Genomic DNA, 15,932 nt, shown 5'->3' with positions numbered 1-15,932 from the left:
CCATTTCATTTGAAATCTGGGTTATCTGCCCCTACAAACGACTTCGAACAGCCCGTCAAACCCAGGGTGGTCAGATGTTCACTTTAGGTGGCGTGGAAGAACTAAGGGTTAGGGTCAAGGGGTAGGTACAAGGGGTAGGGTCAAGGGGTAGGTACAAGGGGTAGGGACAAGGGGAAGGTACAAGGGGAAGGTACAAGGGGTCGGGATAAGGGGAAGGGACAAGAGGGGGAATGGGACGGACCCTCAATCCGTCAAGTTAATTAATCTATGAAGTGTAGGGTAGCAGTGCCCATGGCGTTACCTTGACCTCGTCATAGACCTGGTCCCCCGGCTCGGTGCTGTGGAGGTAGAACTGCAGGGAGTTTTTTTTCACGTCTCTGATGATCTTCACCAGACTGTTGAACACCTCCGGCTGCATCTGGCTGATCAAGGAGCTGAGGGCCGTGGCGGGGGCGGATACGGGCGCCGAGCTGGAGACCAGCTCAGGCGGGTGCGAAGGTTCCGCCGTGGGCTTAGAGACGCCGCCGGATCCCGGGGGAGTCGAGGCAGAGTTCGACCCTGCGAGACGAACCCCACCTTCTGCGTCAGTCGCACAATGTACGGCCTTGGTAAAGCTGTCTTCTTGTGATTGTGCGACATCGTGAGCCGCTGTTCTTTTGATCTCTACATTGCGACTGCAGTGTGACTGTGGCAAATTGTTCGGAGGAGGATGAAGGTCGGTGCCGTGTGCAGCCTTGTAAACGGAACGGGCAGCAGAGGTAGGGAGAGGTAAAGTGACACCAGAAGCCGGGGAATTCCTGTCGATCGTTGCATCGGGAAACTGTCTGGTGTTAACTGCTGCCTGCCACACTTCACCTCCTCTGGAGAGCGCAGGTGTTTGACTGTCCGAAGTAGTGGTAGCATCAGCTCGGATGCTGGCGACAAAAGCGCTTACACTGCTAGCCAACGACTTCTCGGTACCGGCCCGGCTCTGCCTGCCGTCGCGAAACTCTGTCAACATGCCGCTGATGCTGTCCTGTAGAGAGCTCACATAGTCCTGGACGGGGGGGCAGCGGTTGTAGTAAGACACGTACTGTGAAAACTGAGAGGTCAGGGTGCGTGGGATTGCGTGTCGGGGTGCGACCGTGTCTGAAGTAGAGTGCGGGGACTGTGGGAAGCTGTAGTTGATGCTCTTCTCCTGCAGGAAGAGCTGTATCTCAGAGGAGAAGTTGCCTAGATGTTTGTCCACGATGCTGTCGATGTCTCTGAAAGGACGCGGCGGCGGCGGCGCCAACAAAGAGACGCCTACCGCTTCCTTCACGTCTCCCTTTTGTTTCCTTTCACTTGCCGCCTCGTGTATCATATCTACCACCTCCTCCTCCTCATCATCTCGTTTTCCCTCTGTAGCCTCTTCTTCTTCCTTTTGTAATTGTAGTTTCTCAGCTGGCTGACTTTCTTTTTCCTCCACTACAAGCACGGCGTCAACCTCCATCACCTCCCCCTCCGAATACTCCTTCGCTTGCGCAGAGAGTGGAGGCGACGGGCTCGTCCTCCTCTCCTCTGGAGCTGGAGGAATGCACGGCCGGATGGATGGAAACACGGATGGCTCTTCGCCCTCTCGTCTATCCTTGGACGTTCCTGCAGGGGAACAGGACACAGCGTTGTGTGACGGCTTTGGCATCGTTTGGACTGAGGAGCAAAAAGACATTAAGCCCAAACTTCATTAATGCGTTAAGTGAAAAGACGTCTACAGCCAGTGGTCAAAAGCAGAAAATAGAGTGCAACGGTGAGGTTCCAGAAGAGAAAATATTAGCCATAATGTTGTAACCATCCAATGTCAACCAACCACGAGCTACTTGGTTGTGAAGCGATGGTATATGCACATGTAGAAGCTACAAGTCTGTATGAAGTCAACCTTGTTTTATGACAAACATGTTTTATTCGCGATGCCATTGAGAAATACTACACTACCCACAATCCCCGAAGTGTTACATCGACGTCTCTGATTGGATGGAAACGCTTACTACACTACTAACTTCATGTCGTCTCCTTTGCTGTTATAATACTTACATACACAGTCTTGTACCTTTGCCCTTTCTCACCGTTTTCCAATTATTTTTTTTGTTGAAATAAACAGTTTTATGGTAAAGATTCCTCTCGTATTTTACTGGCTTGGTTCGAGGCTTAAAACTCTTTAGGTATAAGGATTTTATGAAACGTCAATGGAGTAAATTAATGAATGGTAAATTCAGGTTTTTGTACAACAATGCGACAGGAACTGAAATTTGATCCCATTTTCAAGTCAGAAACTGAATCTTTATCAGAATGAGAAAAACCTAAGTAAAAACTGTGAGCGGCTTTAAGATCTAAAATTTGAGCAGATGCACCAAGTCGAAAACAAACTCCAGTTGGCGGAGGTTACCTGTAAACTCCCTGGAGGCTGTGGGGGCTAAACCGTCCTCGTTAGCACCAAGGTCGGCCTCATTAAGCGGGTTGAGCTCCATAGGCTCTGGGGACCGGCACAGGGCCGGGGGCGGGGAGGGAGAGAGGCCGAGCAGAGGGGCGGCGCACGGAGCAGGAGAACTGGGCTGCGGAGACGGAGAGGGAGAGGGTGGAGGACTGGGCTCTGGAGACGGGCACTGGGAGGGGGAGAGAGGAGGGCTGGGGTCAGGTGACGGGCACTGAGAGGGGGAGGGAGGAGGGCTCGGCTCGCGGGACGGGCACCGGAAGGGGGAGGGAGGAGGGCTCGGCCCGGGAGACAGGGCGGGGCTCGACCTGGGAGGCTCGGTTGCCGCTGCGACGCCCGTTGCCACGGAGAGGTGCTGAAAGCGAGGGTCCTGAGGGATGTTTCTGTCTCCCTGAGCGTACCTCTCCGAACACAGACCTGCAGACAAGAGTTGTGGCGTTTGAACTTTCATAACCGTCAGTGCAAAACATTATAATGTCTATGATAATGATAATTCTAATGACCACTACATTCTTTGTTTTGAAGTAGATCCAGACCGACTGACCTGTTATGGGGATGAGGACCCACGGGATCGGCCACTCTTCCTCCTCCTCTTCGTATCCTCCGGCCCCCCTCCGCAGCCCTCCTCCTCCTTTGTGGTGATTCATCTCCCCGCCATGGGAGCTGGGACTGAATCCCTCCAAACTACTGACGCTGCCCGCAGCTTGCTCCTACACACACACACACACACACACACTTATTATTATTATAACCTTCACCTTTAAACCCATACCCTTTTTCGAAGGATGTGCATCTGTTTATAAGAAGGAAGCTGTCCCAAGTATAGTTTTATAAAAAAGAATGTTGCAATGGTGGAGTCTACGGTCGGACAAGGCAGAAACATCCGACCCGTGCTTATAAGGAGCAGTGGCGATTAAGAGCTTTGTGATTTGTGAGCAAGCATGTTTATTAATCACGTCACCATGGACCAGCACAGGCATGAAGGAGGTAGGAAATGAAAAGCGAGACTTGTTTCTAAAGTATAAAACCCAAATCCAAGGGTTAAAACCCAAATATCTACCCCCCACCCCCCTTACCTCCAACTCCTCCTGCTTCCTCAGGTCAATGTCACAGCTGGTGGGCAGGCCCAGCTTGGTGGCCAGCCTATCAAACGGAGAGGATTCCCTCTGCTCCTCCTGAGCAACGAGTCCCCGGGCAGCCTGGTTGAGGCCTTTTGTAGGTGGGCAAAAAAAAATTACATTTAAGAGAACATAGTACATTTTAACTTTTTTTTTTCTTTCTTAGAATTAAAAAAAAAAAAAAAATGCTGTTAGCATCACCGTAAAACAAAGTAATTCATTGTCTCCTATAGGGCTGCAACTCACGATTTTTCCATAATCGATTAATCTGTCGATTACTTTCTCGATTAATCGATACATTTTTTGGTCCGTAAAATTGTGAACAATGTCCATCGTGTTTCCCAAAACCCCCAAGATGATGTTTTGTTTTGTCCACACACTAAAGATATTTAGTTCACTGTCACGGAGGAGCAAAGACACAAGAAAATATTCACATTTAAGAAGATGAAATCCGAGAATTAATTTTCTTTTTCATAAAAACTACTTGAACCGATTAATCGATTATCAAAATAGTTGGCGATTCATTTAGTAGTGGATTAATCGATTAACTGTTGCAGCTCTAGTCTCTTATGAGCTCCTTTAAGTATTTTGTGACCAACAAAAACAGGATGGAACTGCTCCCTGAAAAGAATGGACTATTTTGCAAATATTGGCTGAACAAAAAGAGCACATGAATGAAAAGTTGAAGCTTTTCATGTGGGGTATTATATAAGTCACTGTTATGTCATGGAACCGAAAAAAACCTCACTATCCACTCACCTGTGAGCAGCTTGAGGAGTTTGGAAGCGAGCTCAGATCCGTCTTCCCTCAGATGAACGTCTCTCAGACCCACTGAGCCGATCGCAGATGTGAGAGAATCCGGAGACTCGGGCGCTAGACTTCCCTCGACTGGAATCTTGTCGTTGTTTCCCGGTTCCTGCGTTGCCTTCAGGAATTTCAGCGCCCTCGCCGCCGTCTGCTGCTCCATCCTCCTCTTCCTGCCCGGCGCCTTCGGCCCTCCGTCTCGTCCTTCCTCCCTCCTCACCTCGTTTTCCGCGTTCCTCTTGCAGGTCAACACCAGGTCTATGAGCTGCTGCATCTGAGCGGCAAAGGAGAAAAAAAAAGCGGTTTCCCGGTCAGTCACTAGGCCTGAAAAAGCCAACGTGACAAACTAATACAGTATTTTCTAAATCATCGTCTTTTTACAACAGAGTTTTAGGGCCACATTGAGGGGGGAATAATAAAAGTGATTCTTTGAGAATAATGTCGTAATTTTACGTGAAATTTTTCTATTTTATGTAATATTACATTACGGGAACAGGAGTGAGACCTGGCAACAGTTTTCTACGTAAAATTTTGACTTTGCCGTCATAATATTACGACTTTAATTTTCATAATATTTTCACTTTATTCTCGTAATATTACTACTTTATATTACACTTTATTCTCAAAATATTTCGACTTTATTTTCGTAAAACGAAGAGTCTATTTCTTTAATATTATGACTTTTCCCCCGTGTAATAGAACAACTTTATTCTCGTAATATTTTGACTTTATTCTCATAAATTTACGATTTCATTCTCAAAGTCTCCATTTTTTTCTCTCTCAATGTGGCCCTAACACTCCGTCGTAATCTTTACAACATACAAATTGGTCAAGAAGTGACCTTTGTCCACACCGTTATGTTTTCTTATCTTACCTTCTCAGAGTTGGTCTGTCCATCTCTGGAGTTGCCCGTCACCTTCTTCCCCGTCGACTGTCTCGGGCCCCCTGCGCAGCTCTTCCGTGGCCTCGCCTGCTGCTGCTGCTGCTGCTGCTGCTGCTGCGGCTCCTCGGGGCCACAGTGCGCCTCCACCACCTGCCTGGCCCGGGCCATTGACAGCAGGTAGATGGCCGGGTTGTACAGGTAGGAGTGCAGGTAGAAGTCCATGTTCACCTGGTGGTGCTTGGGAACGGCAAACTGCTTTTCCTGCTCATCTTGGTTGGAGTCGTACTCCCCCATGGGGTACTGCCGCAACTGGAGAGCACAGAGCGACAGATGCATTCGTTCCATGTTCTAACTGTTGTTCTTATTCAATGCTTCTTAAAATAAACTGTCTCTGGGAAATTGCATGTTATTTGGAGGCTTACAATCTGTGACTCTGTTTACATGGACACCAATAATTCCACTATTAACTTTATTCTGAATAAATGAGTTGCTAATAAAATATTCCAGTCATGTTCCCCGGTTACGTGTCACAGAGTATAGTCTGCCATACCTGTCTTAATCCAATTATTGCTAATTGTGAGTATTGATAACGATGCGTTATTCAAGTTATGGAGATCAGAAAATGTGTCTTATTCCGACTCTCGTCTTAATCTGGTTGATATCTAAAATTTGCTGTCCATGTGAATGTGGTCTAGAGCTGCAACAGTTAATTGATTAGTAATCGACTACTAAATTAATCGACAACTATTTTGATAATTGATTAATCAGTTCAAGTATTTTTTTTATGAATAAAAAGTCAAAATTCTGGTGATTTCAGCTTCTTAAATGTGAGTATTTCCTGGTTTCTTTGCTCCTCTGTGACAGTAAACGAAATATCTTTGGTGTGTGGACAAAACAAAACATCTTGGGGTTTTTGGGAAACACACTTGACATTTTTCACAATTTTTACGACATTTTATGGACCAACTAATCTGATTAATCGAGAATATAATAGACAGATTAATCGATAATGAAAATGACCCCACTAGTAACCAAATTTAAGACTTTTTGGGGTTTAGCATGAGCGACCACAGCCATGCACCATCTGTGGGCTCAAAGCAGCATTACAGAGTTTATAATCCAAAGCATACTGGGGCTAGATTGTGGATTTGTACCTTGCCCTCCTTCAGACCGATGAGGTATTCCCTCGCCTGGCGCTCCACGCTGGCAGACAGCTCGGGGGGGGAGTTGGCGCGGGCTTTGACGAGGGAGTGATGCAGCGCCGGGATGAACCGGTTGAGATGTGGCATCAGCGTGGCACCGGACGTCGACGACTCGGAGGCATCGTACGGAGAAGGGGCGCAACTCGATGCTACGGGAGGAAGTAGGAAAACAAAATCATGGTGATACTTTTCAAGTCAAAGCTTAAGTTTGTAGTTCTTTGAGTTTTAGTCTCCACGGTTGATTCCTTTCTGTTTGTTAAAGCTGCACTAATCTATGATTGTCATCAACTCTGCAGCTAATAGATCAATTTGTAGATGACAGTGTTACTCACTGGACTTGGCCACATCTCTGGTCTCGGGGAAGACAAACAAGCCCTGAAGACAACGCTTCCAGCTCACGTCTCGCTCTGGGAAAAACAAAAAACATCTTTGTCTGATGGAAGAAGATATATTGTCTCCATTCGTACTTTGAATTCCAGTTAATAACTTACAGTAAATCTATTTTCTTCCTATTTTATGTTTCTGTAAAAGGACTAACAACTTTTCAAATATAATAATAGATAATTTAACCTCATTATTACACATTATTTTTCAATAACCACAAGGCTCATCGGAGATTATCCACTACATTTTTAACCATTACACCATTTTGTGCCATGACATACCGCTGGGCGAGGCCATCTGAACACTGGAGAGGAGAAAGAGAAATCCTCTGTCTGGAAGTGGAATCACCAGAACCTGTGCGGAGGGAGAACAGACAACAACTTAGACAGCTAAGCAAGAATTTACTCTTAGAAATCATACGCTCACTCTCAAGAGCTGAGGCCATAATGTAACAATAATTGAGTAAAGATGTTGAGTATGAGTCAGCGGACGAGTCCAGACTTGCACAAGACAAAGGGAAGTGTCCAGCATGCACCTATTCTCTGAAGCAAGAATAAACAACCCACCACTCTCTTCATCTCCAGCTCCTGCAGCAGTTTGGTCACGTTGGTCGTTGACCGACTTCTGTCGATCACCTCCAGGAGTCTGCAGAAATGCCCGTCCTCCACGACTACGCACGGATAAACAAGGAAACAAAATCATTTAGTCTTATGGCAATGGACCGGTGTGTAACATACAATCTGACGTGGGAAGGTCTAATTTGATCATTTGACTTCACCTTCTTTGCTGCTGTCGTAGAGGTGGTAGGAGAACAGGCCGGAGGGGAGGAGCCTGGTCGCCTGGTCCAGCCTCATCACACAACCAATTTTCAACTTCTCCGGTCTGAAGGAGACACATAAAATCATTTTACAGGAGGCTGAAATGTAGAAGAAAAAACAATCCTGTCAGTAAGACGGATTTTCAAAACACCTGCCTTTTTGAGAATTGGGACACTTTAACACTCATCCTGTTGGGAGGGATTTCCCAGAGGAGAAGACAGAGCTCATCATTAGACGTTTTTTTCTAGAGCCCCACCGATATATTGGTTGGCCGATATCAGCTTTTCAGAAACGCGTCGGTGTCGGACGGTATTTTAAAAGAGCCCGACCGATATTATCGGCCAACGGATATGAGCCTTTAAAATGTACATTTGTGTTTTGCATTTTATACAAAATAAATGTTTGTTATAAGTTCTATGTATTTGGTTGTATTTGTACTTTCAATTTATATTTATTTGTAAATATCAAGCCTCAATTACATTTCTTTGTCATAAAGGTTTGATAACGACATCATAGGAATCATTGACAGATATAAAATATATATATATATATATATATATATATATATATATATAAATATCGGCCAAAGTATCGGTATTGGGAATCTTGTACTCGGCCCTCAAAAATCCTTATCGGTCGGGCTCTCCTTTTTTCTCTCTAATGAATAAAAGCCAGGGGTGTCGGCCTCTAGTGTTTCCTCATTACAAATAGGCGAGGCAGCATTTCCCTGGGTCCCTGGTTTCTGAGTGTTTTCATTTTTAGTGCCCTATTAATGAGCCTTGCGTTATATGTGTGCTTGTGAGTGAATGTGTGCGTGTGTTTCATTTCATTTCATTTCATCCATGAAACAAACAGTACTCACAGTCCCTGGGGCAGGAAGGGAGGAAAGAAGGAGCGAAGGGAGATCTGGAAGAGAACCCGGTCGCCGTTCACTAGATCTCCGCTCCACACTGTGAACTGAGCTCGCTCTGAGAGAGAGAGAGAGAGAGAGAGAGAGAGAGAGAGAGAGAGAGAGAGGGAGAGAGAGAGAGAGAGAGAGAGAGAGAGAGAGAGAGAGAGTTGTCAGGTTCAGGGGCAAGACAGGAAAAAGATTAAGAAGTGCGACCAATCTTCTTTAAATTCTGGAAAATTGGAAAACGGGGTCCAGTGCTCACCTTTACTCGCCTCCACAGGCTGACTGTTCAATCTGTTCACCGGACACAGCGGAGAGAGCGACTGTCAACTCACAAATTTAGTGCTGAGATCAAAATTAACGTAACTCTTATCTGTCTATTTGCAACAATTCCTCTAATATCTTACACGACTGCCGGCTGTTTACTACAAAGCATATCATAAAAATCCAGATTTCTGAACTTGCATTTGTTTGTTTGCACTTTTTTTTCCTCAAATGTCTGCATTATCACACGGAACAAAACGCAATGTAACATATATATACTTTTTTTTTTTAAGATTTTCATACAAAAATGAACGGACAGCTGTTTTGCTACGTTTATTGAGAAGGAATTCTACAATTCAGATTTCTGTTAGGGGAATTCTACAGTTCTCCGCGTTAGCTTGTTTTGGCGATTACGGAATCGTCCCTCTAATTATTCTATTATCTTTTTAATATTCCATATCTCCATACCTAAGAAGTGGCGTGTCCTTTCCTTTAAACTGGAAGGAGACGACGGCGTACGGACAAACCTGGCGAGGCCGCTGCCGCAATTCGTCGAACAGATACTCATAGAAGTATTGCTGAAATAAACAAGGAGGATACGATCGGGGTTAGAAGCCATGTTTCTGTCGTGCACCTTGATCCCAACATGAAACACAGAGACTGACAACAACAACTCTTTCTGCAGGACTGTTCCTGGCCCTGTTGTTTACCTGCGTGAACTCGAAGGCGCGGTAGGAGGTGAGCGACGTGACTTTGCTGGCGTTCTTGAAGATGTGGCTGTCGAAGCGAGGTGTTGGGTCCAGAAGGTTCTTCATGTTTTCGTAGATGCTCTTCACTTTCCCCTGGAAGCAAAAAAATAGAGACAACTGGTTATTATCATTTATCATCACCAAGTACAACTGCGTGATTCCATTCTGTAATTTACTGCACACTTGTGCAAGTTATCATCCCTGGAAGCTCCACGACCAGCAGGTGGAACTCACAGTTTGATCTGGTGCCGCCAAATAGTTTTTTGTTTTTTTTTTACATACACACTAATCAATCCATTAAAATACGTCTTTGGTCACATCACTTTTCCCTGCCTCAACCTCTCAGGTGCGCTGACAGAGTGACGATGACGATGACGACCGCCATGCCAGCGGATTTACCTTCATCACTTTGTAGATGATGATCTCCCCCGTGGCTCCTGGGGTGAATGTGTTGATCTGGAGCAGGTCCGAGTACCGAGACAGATACACTCCTAGAGACAGACGTGCGCACACACGCACAAAATAAGAAGAGAAAAATTAAGATTGCAGGAAATTCACGTTGCACCAAACACTGACTTTGTGCCCTCTTCGTTCAGCAGTCGAGTTGGGTAACGGAATTACGCACCGGACGGAATCACAACACAGATTTTGCTGCCAGGAGCTGTTTCGTGAAACAGTTGCCCTGCTTACAGGTCTGTCATTTCTTTAGTCTCAAAATTCACGCATGTAAAAACGACGCACTCCGATATGATGGAGTGAACAGAACAGTTCGCGACTGCTCAACACCGCCGGACAGTCGCTCGCCCGTCAAGTTGAATGGTGAGACTTGGGAGGCGGAGACAGTGGATGATGCTCCGCGTTTGACTGTTCGCGTGACGCCATGGCAACGTCAGCCGCAGTGTATTTTACTGTATCTACCACTGAAACGATTTAGTGTTAAATTATTGATGTTGGGTTGGTTTGTATTTTAACAGTCAACATGTTAAATCAAAGTTAAGATTTGCCCTAGCAGTTAAAAAAAATCCGTTCTTATCGTCGACCGATAATCGCTATGTGCTGTTTTTCTGGCACTAGTATCGGAAGAAAAAAACCATAACGATACTCAACCCTGTTCAGCGGGCATAAAAAGAGTGAACAATAAATAGATTGAACAGGTTAAAAACATTGATTTTTGTGATATTGTTTAAGGCTACATCTGCCCGCTCTCACCTTTACTGGGGTTTCCCAGCACTGTCATCCAGCTCTGACCCACACAAAGCCCGTTCTCACAGAGCAGGGGCAGCTACAACAGACAAGTGATTAACACAAGAAACAAAGGATATATTACATATTAATACAACATCTTTACAAATGCAGTTCTTTGTCTTTTTCTCCCGTGAAAAAGAAATACCTTTAGGTAGAAAATAGGTTCAAATAGGTCGACCAGTGAAAAAATGACTCAAGGCTCAAGGATAAATTCCTAAAAAAAAAAAAAAAATTCTACTGCTCATTTACTTCCTGTGTGGTGCTCATTTCTCTTTTTCGTTAGACGGAAATTAGCGGAACAACTCGGCGTAAATAAATCTTACCTTGTCGGCGTCGGCCAACAGGAAACAGTAACTCTCCTCCAGCTCCTTATCTGCTCGACCGTCCACCTTCATCTCCCTCCTCTTCTCCACAAACTGAAACACAGCACACGCAGCATTAATTCACCCATGAACCATACGAGCAGAAGACTCACGTCCAAGTTCCTTCCTACATTAACAGTGGAGCTCGACCGATATGTCAATATACCAATATGTCTGTGAAAGGCTAATGTCTGCCAACTGATATTATCAGCCAACTGATATGAGCCTTTAAATGTGCATTTGTATTTACATCTTACTTAAGATAAAATTATTTTTTCAATATCAACTCAAGTTCTATTTATTTGGTTGTATTTTAAAAAAGAAATTCTCAATTTATAGTGATTTATGATAAAGTTTATGGTTAAACTGAAATATCAAACCTCAATTACATTTCTTTGTCATTAAGGTTTGATAACGACATCTTGGGACAGATTTTAAAAATATATATAGGCCAATGTATCGGTACCAGGAATCTTGTCCTCCCTAAAATCGATATCCAATATTGACATTTAGCCCCCAAAAGTCCATATCGGTCGGACTCTAAGTAATTAAGATTTTTTTTATTTTATAAGGATGGCATTTCCCTTATCAACAGCAACATCGACATGTTGAAATAGCAGTGACTTTCCCTCCTGGCCTCACCTCCTTCTCCTGTAGCTCGCTGTGGACCTGGCGAGGTTTGCTGTAGGTGAAGCAGCCAGCAGAGCCGGCGTCGAAGTAACTGGAGGTCAGGCTGGTCACCATGTCCTCGAACTCCCTCGACTCAGTGGAGACATACTGGAAGAGAGCTGGGAGGGGGGAGAAGAAAAAGCGAGACACTACGGGTCAAAAAAACAACAACGAAACAAACTTCGTGGAATTCTGAGCATTACGGCCAAATGTGACGGCGTAGTGGGAAAATGGAAATGTATTCGCGTCTCTTTCCACATTCGATGAGAATCGAGGATGGCCTGAGCATTCCTTATTTTGAGGGGGGGTGTTACTGCAAGCTGTTCCAGGGTCCCTCAAAGATAAATGACAACTATACGATTATTATCTGCAGTCATTTTTGGGGGGAGATTAAGAAATTGCAGATCCATTTCAGAAACAACGGGAAAAATGAAGGACTTCCCACCAGCAGCGTAGACAAACTTACTTTTTGCCCAACACTATTTTGCCAAATGTATTTTTTAGCCACTTAATACGTAAAATTTGTGTCACGACACTAAGCTGACCACTGTTGGCATAATCTGCTGAAAAAACGAACACAGAAAGTTGAATGCGGTTTGTAGGCAAGTATTTAAGCATGATGGGCGGTTTCCCTTTACAACGTATATCTGGGTGGTACTTGATTACACATAAAGTCACACAAACAACAGTTGTCTATATAGACAGTCACATTGCAGGGTCATGCGTTGTCCGAGTCACATTGCAGGGTCATGCGTTGCCTGAGTCACATTGCAGGGTCATGCGTTGCCTGAGTCACATTGCAGGGTCATGCGTTGCCTGAGTCACATTGCAGGGTCATGCGTTGCCTGAGGTGCTTCTGCCTTCATAGTAGACAACAGGAAACACAAAGATCACGTCTGTACACAAGATACAAGTGCAGGCTGTTCTCTCTAAGATCAGCATGTTTTTTTTTCAGCTAGTTATAATACATATTTTTCTGACACTACTCTGGAAAAAAAGCTACAGCTTTCCATCTTCATGCCCAGTGGTCTGCGGAACTAATAAAGACCCATTAGCCTGACCTTGAAGTTGTTTATGACAAATCAGACACCAAAAACAAATATATATATATATATATATATATATATATATATATATATATATATATATATATATATATAAAAAATATCATATTCAGCAGCAGCTTTCACGTGAGCCACACCCCATCAAAAGGTTTTAGCAGCTGGTGAAGAAAAAAACAAAAGATAGCAGTTGGCCCCAATTAAAACAAGACAAGTGACTTTTTCTTTTGGTGCCTAAAGTGCCAGAATCTCAGGAGACTGAATGAACCCGCTGCAGCAGCTGCTTCCTTCAGCGTGGAGAGAACATGGGCTCAGCTGGAGCCTCAAACACCCGAGAAAGGTGCAACCACATCCACCCGCGACAGGACTTCGACAAATGATCAACGTGTAGGATAAAATCGTGCACCGAGAACAGAGAAATTGATTTGCGGCGGGAGCTGGGCCAAATCTGTCACTCATTCACAAACATATTACTGGCAATTCAATTTCCGACCCAGATCAAAACGTTACCTGGATGATGACATAATCTATCAATATGTGACCGACACCGCTGGCACATCAAGTGGGCGTGGCTCGCGGTGATAAGCGGGGACTTTCTGTTTTGGTGACTTTTGCTGTGGAGTCGCCCCGAGATACGAGGGACGCAGGATCACTAGCCGACATGACGTTCGGGGGTATGTAAGCGTTTCCATGGTAACAGCGAGCTCCACCAACCAACAGAGACGACACTTTAGGATTGTGGGCAATGTCGTATTTCTCGATGGCGACGCGAATGAAACACGTTTTTCCTGAAACAAGGTTGATTTCATACGGACTAGTGGCTTCTACGTGTGCATATGCCAATCGTTTCACAACCTCGCAGCGCGTGCTACGTCTACCTTGGATGGTTACGACATTAGAGCTGCAACAGTTAATCGCTTAATCGACTACTAAATTAATCTGAAACTGTTTTGATAATCCATTAATCGGTTCAAGTAGTGAAAAAGATGAGAAATTTCTCTGATCTCAGATTCTTAAATGTGAATATCTTCTGGTTTCTCTGCTCCTCTGTGACAGTGAACTGAATATCTTTGGTGCGTGTGGACAAAACAAAAGATCACCTTGGAGGTTTGGGAAACACGATGGCCATTTTTCACCTACTTATGGACGAAACAACTAAATCGCAAAAATGATCAACATATTAATCGATAATGAAAACTATATTCCGTCTAAACCCTGGGTGGAAGTTGGTGGCATGTCTGTTTGGACAGTGTCATGTAATGACAGATGGACATGAACATGTTTATTATGGCTACACAGACCGACGCAAAGAGGGGTTACTATTGTACGACTCAAGACTTTTTCCAGTGCCCCAAAAAAACTACCATAGTGCCGCCACACGCGTAACGAGACAAGGACTTTCCTCCTGGCGATTCACATCGGTTTTATCTTTACGTCCAACCAGAACTTGGTTTCCATTTCCATCTGTCTGCGTGCTGACGACGAGCTGGTCGCGGATGTCTCTCAGCCCGTGTCCCTCCCGTCCTCTCAACATTCCTCCAATCAGCACTCCGGAAGTGAGAAAGGATTTACTATCAGTGTCACATCCGTCTGGCGTTTCCCTGGTGTCTTTACGACTTGATTATTACAGGAAGCGGGAGTCTAGCTGGACTCGCATCACCTCATGTTGCCTCCCATTGAATTATTTTATAGTTTCAAATTGACCTAGATTTACCAGCAACAGGGTGACCCCCCACACCTACAAATGAGCAATGGAACTCTAATAATGAATGCATCTGTTGGATCCTGAAAGAAATAGTCAACATCACATTGCATTTGTTTTGCTTTGGTCCTAAGCGACTTACATTTTTTCACCATTTTATGGACCAGAAAAACGGATAGATGTGTCGATAATGAAAATGCAGCCGCGAACAAAGTCATGGCTAATAATCAAAAAGTGTCAATAGAGAACATGAAGAAGAAGAAGAAGAAAAAAAATCACTTCCGGTTGCGGTCTATATCGGCATCGGCCCCCAAGAAACGCATCCGCGTCGGTCGGACTCCTCCACACAGGTCGAAGGGGGGGAACGCAACGCGACGATGTAAACAAACACCTCGTGCCACAGAGGAAGACTCTGCGATGTCAACACGACGACGGAGTCGAGTCGAGCTTCAGGCGGGGACAGGTCACACCAACATGCGCGCACAGACGCTCCACGGCCGATTTAACGGCGCCGTTGCGCGCTAACTCGCTAGCTGCTAGCTAGCGTCCTCAGACGGGGGTTTCGTGGCTCCTACTTGAGCTTTAGTGCTTTATAATACACACGTATCTGGAGTTAAATGATGCGAGATACACGTGGGTGGATGCGGGGAATGTTTTGGGCTCTCACAGCCCAAAACATGGCAGGAGAAGGACCGGCGGCCGATAATGGATGCTTAGCTGTCCGATAATGGATGTCTTCTGTTACTAGGGCAACTTTGCCACAGACCGGTTGACGACTGAGGCGCAGAATGCAAATACGAACACAGATAACAAATGGCTAACAGTGAAGCATAATGTGCAATGAAGAGGTGTCACTCTCGGTCACGGTCCTGTGATTTGTCCGAATCGCCGCCTCACCTCTCTTCTCCTTCGTCTTCCTCGGTATGTGGAACTTCTTGGGCTCCATCGGCATGTGCCTCTGGTGCACCAGCGAGTTGCGCCTCTCCGCGATCCAGCCGCCGCCGCCGCTCGGTGGTCTCTCCGCACCGCCGCGAGTGTCTCTCGGAGGCTGCGCCGCGGTCGCCTCGCCATCTTGCGGGCTAGCGTTAGCTCCACACTCCGCCGCCGCGGAGAGCCTCCTCGGACGGACCGCCTCCCTCCGAGACGGGCCGTCGTCGTCCATCGCGGGGGATCGTCCAGCAAAGCAGACGCGTGTCTCTCGTCGCTGCCCGTCGCTCCGTCACTGTGTCTCGGGTAGAGCCGCGGGGCGGCGGCGCAGCGGGGACTCGAACCAACACACCACCATGTTTATCTGAGAGCGGAGTTCTTCTTCGCTGAGATTTAAACTGCGGCC

At 45.7% G+C, this 15,932-nt stretch overlaps 2 protein-coding genes across 7 annotated transcripts in view; one reads left to right on the top strand and one right to left on the bottom strand.

The window, feature by feature from the left end:
- Positions 1-15,932, top strand: part of LOC118308749 (NACHT, LRR and PYD domains-containing protein 12-like) — a 988,189-nt gene that overhangs the window by 100,247 nt on the left and 872,010 nt on the right. The window lies entirely within an intron of this gene.
- The window catches only part of tasora (transcription activation suppressor a), a 26,548-nt gene extending 10,616 nt beyond the window's left edge, over positions 1-15,932 (bottom strand). For 2 of the 5 annotated variants that reach the window (XR_004793318.2, XM_035630038.2), the window contains exons 1-20: positions 15,497-15,928; positions 11,810-11,955; positions 11,129-11,221; positions 10,770-10,842; positions 9,960-10,051; positions 9,522-9,653; positions 9,280-9,389; positions 8,810-8,841; positions 8,518-8,623; positions 7,616-7,719; positions 7,404-7,507; positions 7,119-7,191; positions 6,786-6,860; positions 6,406-6,602; positions 5,243-5,560; positions 4,324-4,642; positions 3,523-3,656; positions 2,991-3,156; positions 2,402-2,863; positions 302-1,668 (exon numbers count right to left, since the gene is read on the bottom strand). Coding sequence is in view for 4 of the 5 variants with exons in the window: in XM_035630038.2 (XP_035485931.2) it covers positions 302-1,668; positions 2,402-2,863; positions 2,991-3,156; positions 3,523-3,656; positions 4,324-4,642; positions 5,243-5,560; positions 6,406-6,602; positions 6,786-6,860; positions 7,119-7,191; positions 7,404-7,507; positions 7,616-7,719; positions 8,518-8,623; positions 8,810-8,841; positions 9,280-9,389; positions 9,522-9,653; positions 9,960-10,051; positions 10,770-10,842; positions 11,129-11,221; positions 11,810-11,955; positions 15,497-15,761 (4,368 nt within the window). In the remaining variant the exon portion in view is untranslated. Of the gene's footprint in view, positions 1-301; positions 1,669-2,401; positions 2,864-2,990; positions 3,157-3,522; positions 3,657-4,323; positions 4,643-5,242; positions 5,561-6,405; positions 6,603-6,785; positions 6,861-7,118; positions 7,192-7,403; positions 7,508-7,615; positions 7,720-8,517; positions 8,624-8,809; positions 8,842-9,279; positions 9,390-9,521; positions 9,654-9,959; positions 10,052-10,769; positions 10,843-11,128; positions 11,222-11,809; positions 11,956-15,496 lie in introns of those variants that run through there. The other 3 variants (XM_035630041.2, XM_035630039.2, XM_035630040.2) reach the window with 3 other exon arrangements.

The sequence above is a fragment of the Scophthalmus maximus genome, chromosome 6, assembly GCF_022379125.1.
Source record: "Scophthalmus maximus strain ysfricsl-2021 chromosome 6, ASM2237912v1, whole genome shotgun sequence".
In the NCBI taxonomy this organism is placed as follows: domain Eukaryota; kingdom Metazoa; phylum Chordata; class Actinopteri; order Pleuronectiformes; family Scophthalmidae; genus Scophthalmus; species Scophthalmus maximus.
Note: the sequence above shows the minus strand (reverse complement) of the source record. Positions and strands in the feature narration are given on the sequence as shown.